Here is a 4,480-nt window from a genome sequence, read left to right on the forward strand (position 1 = left end):
AACCCCCTTCCCCTCCCCCTTTTCTGATGAAGGGTCTAGGCCCGAAACGTCAGCCTCTCTGCTCCTATGATGCTGCTTGGCCTGCTGTGTTCATCCAGCCCTGCACCTTGTTGTTTCACACTGAGCTGCATTGGCAAGGATCTGATGGACAAGGCCTGGACTCCCTAGGAAGGCTGAGGGTTGATGATTTAGGACACAAGGCCCAGGTAGTCATTTCAGTTCATGCTAGATGCTGGTCCAGTTTCTATGAACACTGTTTATTGCTGTTCTCTGATCTGTCAGTTTCTTCCCCAAAGTCAACCCACATTCTTCCTGTCTTAATTGACAACCAGGGTCTGGAGTGAATATGGTAAGTGGAACTTTTCAAAGGCACAATGTATTGAGGTTTCTGATGTGATCCTGAAGATTATACACTTTCAGGGCTTTGAGTCCTCCAAAAGGAAGCTCAATGTTTACACGAGGTAGGTGAAAAACTGGGTCCTTTTCAGGCAGCATGGGGTCGGTATTTACAAGAGATTGACTTTTACTCGAGTGTATGCAGTATTTTGGAGTCATTAACAGTGGAAAATCATACAGTCAAACAGCACGGAAACAGACCCTTTGGTCCAACCAGTCCATGCTAAGCATAATCCAAAACTAAACTTGTCCCACCTGCCGGCGCTTGGCCCATATCCCCCCAAACCTTTCCTATCCATGAACTTACACAAATGTCTTTTGAACATTGTAACTGTACCCGCATCCACCACTTCCTCTGGAAGTTCATTCCACACACAAACTACTCTCTGTGTGAAAAAAATTGCCCCCCATGTCTTTTTTAAATCTTCCTCCTCTCACCTCAAAAATATGCCCCCTGGTCTTGAAATCCCACATCCTAGCGAAAAGATACCTACCATTCACCTTATCTATACCTCATGATTTTATAAACCTCCTCTCAACCTCTTATGCTCCAGGGAAAAAAAATCTATCCAGCCTCTCCTTATAACTCAAATCATCCATTCCCGGCAACATCCTGGTAAATCTCTTCTGAACCCTCTCCAATTTAATAATATCCTTCCTATAACAGGGACACCAGCATTGCACACAGTATTCCAGAAGAGGCCTGACCAATGTCCTGTATAACCTCAACATGACGTCCCAACTCCTATACTCAAAGGACTGAGCAATGAAGGCAAGCGTGCCAAACACCTTCTTAATTGCCCTGTGGTAAATATGAGGAAAAGAATGGAGGCAGAGATGTCCTTCCAGATGGGGCTATTGGGTTCCCATACCAACCTGTAGGCTAACCGGAGGATGAACAGCTCAAGGAAAGCAGATTCCAGCAGTAGGTCCTGATCTTCCTTGGGCAAACCACTAAATCCCGGGATCTTCTCCGCCCACTTGCGTATCATTTCCATTGAACCAGCCAACAACTCGTAAAACTGTCGGATGTCTCCAGCCTCATCTTCCTGTGGCTGATAAACGCTAGATTCCTGGAACTGTACCAGACATTGTAAGTCAACGAGAGAACATTTCTGCTGAAGAGAACAATTATTTTCTTTTATAACTGGCAAACAAAAGTAAGGAATGTTGGCTTAATTTGGAGTGAGATTTCTCTGCAAAGCATACTATTTACCGCTGTCAGTCAAGCATTGGACTTGTGTACATCTGTCTGACATTTCGGGCTTTGTATGTTGGTTGGTATTCTCCTATTATTAGACAAAGAATGCATCCTGCTTTCTGATCACATTTACTCCAGGCTTGGGTGGGCAACACAGAAGCGACCACTCAAATCATTTCTGAAGGCAAATTTCATGCTTGTACAAGTTGGCGCCAGGCATTTTTTTTTCCCTTTTCGCGCAGAGCCATTCATTTGCCGTCTTTCAATTCTTTGCGCCCCTCCAGGCTATTATTTGTTGAGGTGAACGTGAATGACATTTTCACCTCAAATGAATATGTATTAATTTGGAGAATGTGGAATGGAACTGCAGGTAAGCAAACGGCCTCCTGGCTGGCAGGGTGGGGGAGGGAAAGAGTTACGGGCCTCCTTGAGACAAGAGACATTTTCAGTCAATTCACCTTGCCACCTTCCCATTGCCACTTATAGCTTTCCAAAGTAAGCAACCCCTCTCACACATATACACTCACACACACACATAAAAACAAATGACACGTGTTGAACCATCATTCCCATTATAGGACACAAGTCCTCAATGCTGTTGTCGGATGATAGAGCAAAAGAGGCCTGGACTTGTATGTTTAGCATTCCTTCCATGGCTCAGTATGAATAACCAATGTTGTCATTGCTGTTGCCCATGGGCCCTGCCATGCCCTTAACAGAGCTTTAATTGGCTGAGTGGCCTCTGGGGCTGCCTGATGCCCACAACTCAATGGTTCGATGAGGCCTGGGCCTTCGTGGTGGCTTCAATCTCTCTGCTGCATGCGGGTGGAGACGGGCAGCTAAGAGTCAAAATTTGGGCCTGATGGTTGGTAAATAAGTCAGAAGAATTTCACTGGATTTGCAAACGGGTTTATATGCTGCCTCCTACTCCCCTGATACAAACAGTTTCCTTTTCAAACCCCTCAACTGTTTTGTCGCCTCATATTTACCTTGGAATAATCTAGATTGGACATGATTGGGTTGGAATCAATATGTGCCCTGACCAGCGCTGTGATGAGACTAACTGGAACATTTGAAGGCGTGGCTTCTTGAACACTCTTTGGTTTGGATGGAAGTCGACCTCTACGACCTTTCAGGCTGTCTGTGCGGACCACTGGAAGATTAAAGAAAAGTTAGAGTTTCTTTTAAGCCTCTTGGGCCTGTTGTCGTTGGAAAAAAAAAGAGCTAACAGGGAGGAATTTTGAGAGTTTGTGCAAGTGTGCCCACTTCCAGTGCCTCGTCAAGTGCCTCATGCACACAAATTGGTGTTAGTTGTACATAGACTTGCTATTTTTTTGTTTCTTAAGGCCTTTTGGAAACAAGCAATTCTTTGGTTTCATTTTCTGCGCTGGGTGCATTTGTTACATCCAATAATAAAGGAGTGCTGGGTAGAGATTACCTGCTAATAATCTGCTCCTTCAACAGCTTGCTGTCCTAAACTGACCCTAAACCTGGACTTTGGAATCTGACTCCAAGCTGTTCAATTCCATCCCTTTGGGCTCTTCCATGTTGTCACCTCTCCATCTATTTCTAACCAAGACAGGTCTCTCCTCGTGCCCTCCACCTCGATATTACCCAATGTCCGTTCACATGCACATCTTGGTAATGTTCTAGACCTGAACCCGTTACACCTGTCTCTCTTTGTAACTCTTGGTCCTTTATGCCCTATCTCTTGTCTGTCCATGCCAACCTTCCGTTTCTCCACCTTGGGTACCTTACCCATGCTGCCTCACAATCTCTAACCCAACCTATCACAACTCCTTTGCCTTCCAGCTCACAGCTGCGCAAGGCTTGAATCTACTCTGCACAAGCCCATAACTTCCTTGTATTCCCCTCATGGGAGTTGCCAAAGGGGAACGCCAATTGCCAGAGCCATCTTACTTGCTGACTTTCACAAGGCCATGAATAGGAGGTGGCCATTCAGCCCCTCAAGCCTGCTCCACCACTGAATCCGATCATGCTTCTGCCACAACACCACTTTTGTGCCCACATATCCCCTGAGAGGCCAAAAACGTGTTTATCCCAGTCTTAAATGATGGATCACTCACAGTCCTCTGGGGTTTTAATTCTAACAATTTCTGGGAATTCTAACGGTTCACACCTCCCTCTGAGTGAAGAAATCTCTTGATCTCAGCCTAAAATTATCATCCCCTTACCCTGAGACTGTGCCTTCATGTTCTAGATTCCCCAGCCAGGGGGAAACAACCTCTCAGTATTGACCCCATCAAAACCCTTCAGAATCAAGTCTGCCTTATTCTGCTAAACTCTAGAGAATATCAACCCAATTTACTCAGTCTCTCGTCATAGGACAACCCTCTTATCTCAAGGATCGATCAAGTGAACCTTCACTATCCCACCTCCAATACAAGTGTGTACTTCTGTAAATCTGGAGGCCAAATCTGCACACACAATTCCAGATGTGGTCTCACCAAAACCCTGCATAATAGCAGCAAAACTTCTTGTACTTCAGTTGCCCTACAACGAAGACATGCCATTTGATGTCCAAATTGCTTGCTGTAACCCCAGGGTTGTTTTGGGTAAACCTCAACAACATGTTCCCACTCATCCTACCCACCCACCATTACCCCCCTTGCAGTCACTGACATCTTCCTTCGACACCCTTTCATCACCTGGTCTAGATAAGTGGAACCGTTGTTGTTTGATTCCATTTTCACTCAACATTTCAGAGCCACAGCATCGTCAACAATGCTTTCTCCTTCTGCCCCATTCCAACAGAAGGAGGCCATTCAGCCCATTAAGCATCGCCACAGCATAATTCGATCATGGCTGATCTGTATCTTAACTCCATTAGCTGCCTTGTTTCCCTATCCCCTCATACCCTTG

General features: G+C 45.5%; 1 protein-coding gene across 1 annotated transcript in view; it reads right to left on the reverse strand.

Annotated features, from left to right (window-relative positions):
• The window catches only part of LOC109924537 (nuclear receptor subfamily 4 group A member 1-like), a 36,558-nt gene that overhangs the window by 4,238 nt on the left and 27,840 nt on the right, over window positions 1-4,480 (reverse strand). Inside the window, exons 4-5 of the mRNA XM_048618830.1 lie at window positions 2,587-2,750; window positions 1,273-1,475 (exon numbers count right to left, since the gene is read on the reverse strand). Coding sequence (XP_048474787.1) covers window positions 1,273-1,475; window positions 2,587-2,750 — 367 coding nt within the window. The remainder of the gene's footprint in view (window positions 1-1,272; window positions 1,476-2,586; window positions 2,751-4,480) is intronic.

The sequence above is a fragment of the Rhincodon typus genome, chromosome 41 (assembly GCF_021869965.1).
Source record: "Rhincodon typus isolate 14 chromosome 41, sRhiTyp1.1, whole genome shotgun sequence".
NCBI classification, from domain to species: domain Eukaryota; kingdom Metazoa; phylum Chordata; class Chondrichthyes; order Orectolobiformes; family Rhincodontidae; genus Rhincodon; species Rhincodon typus.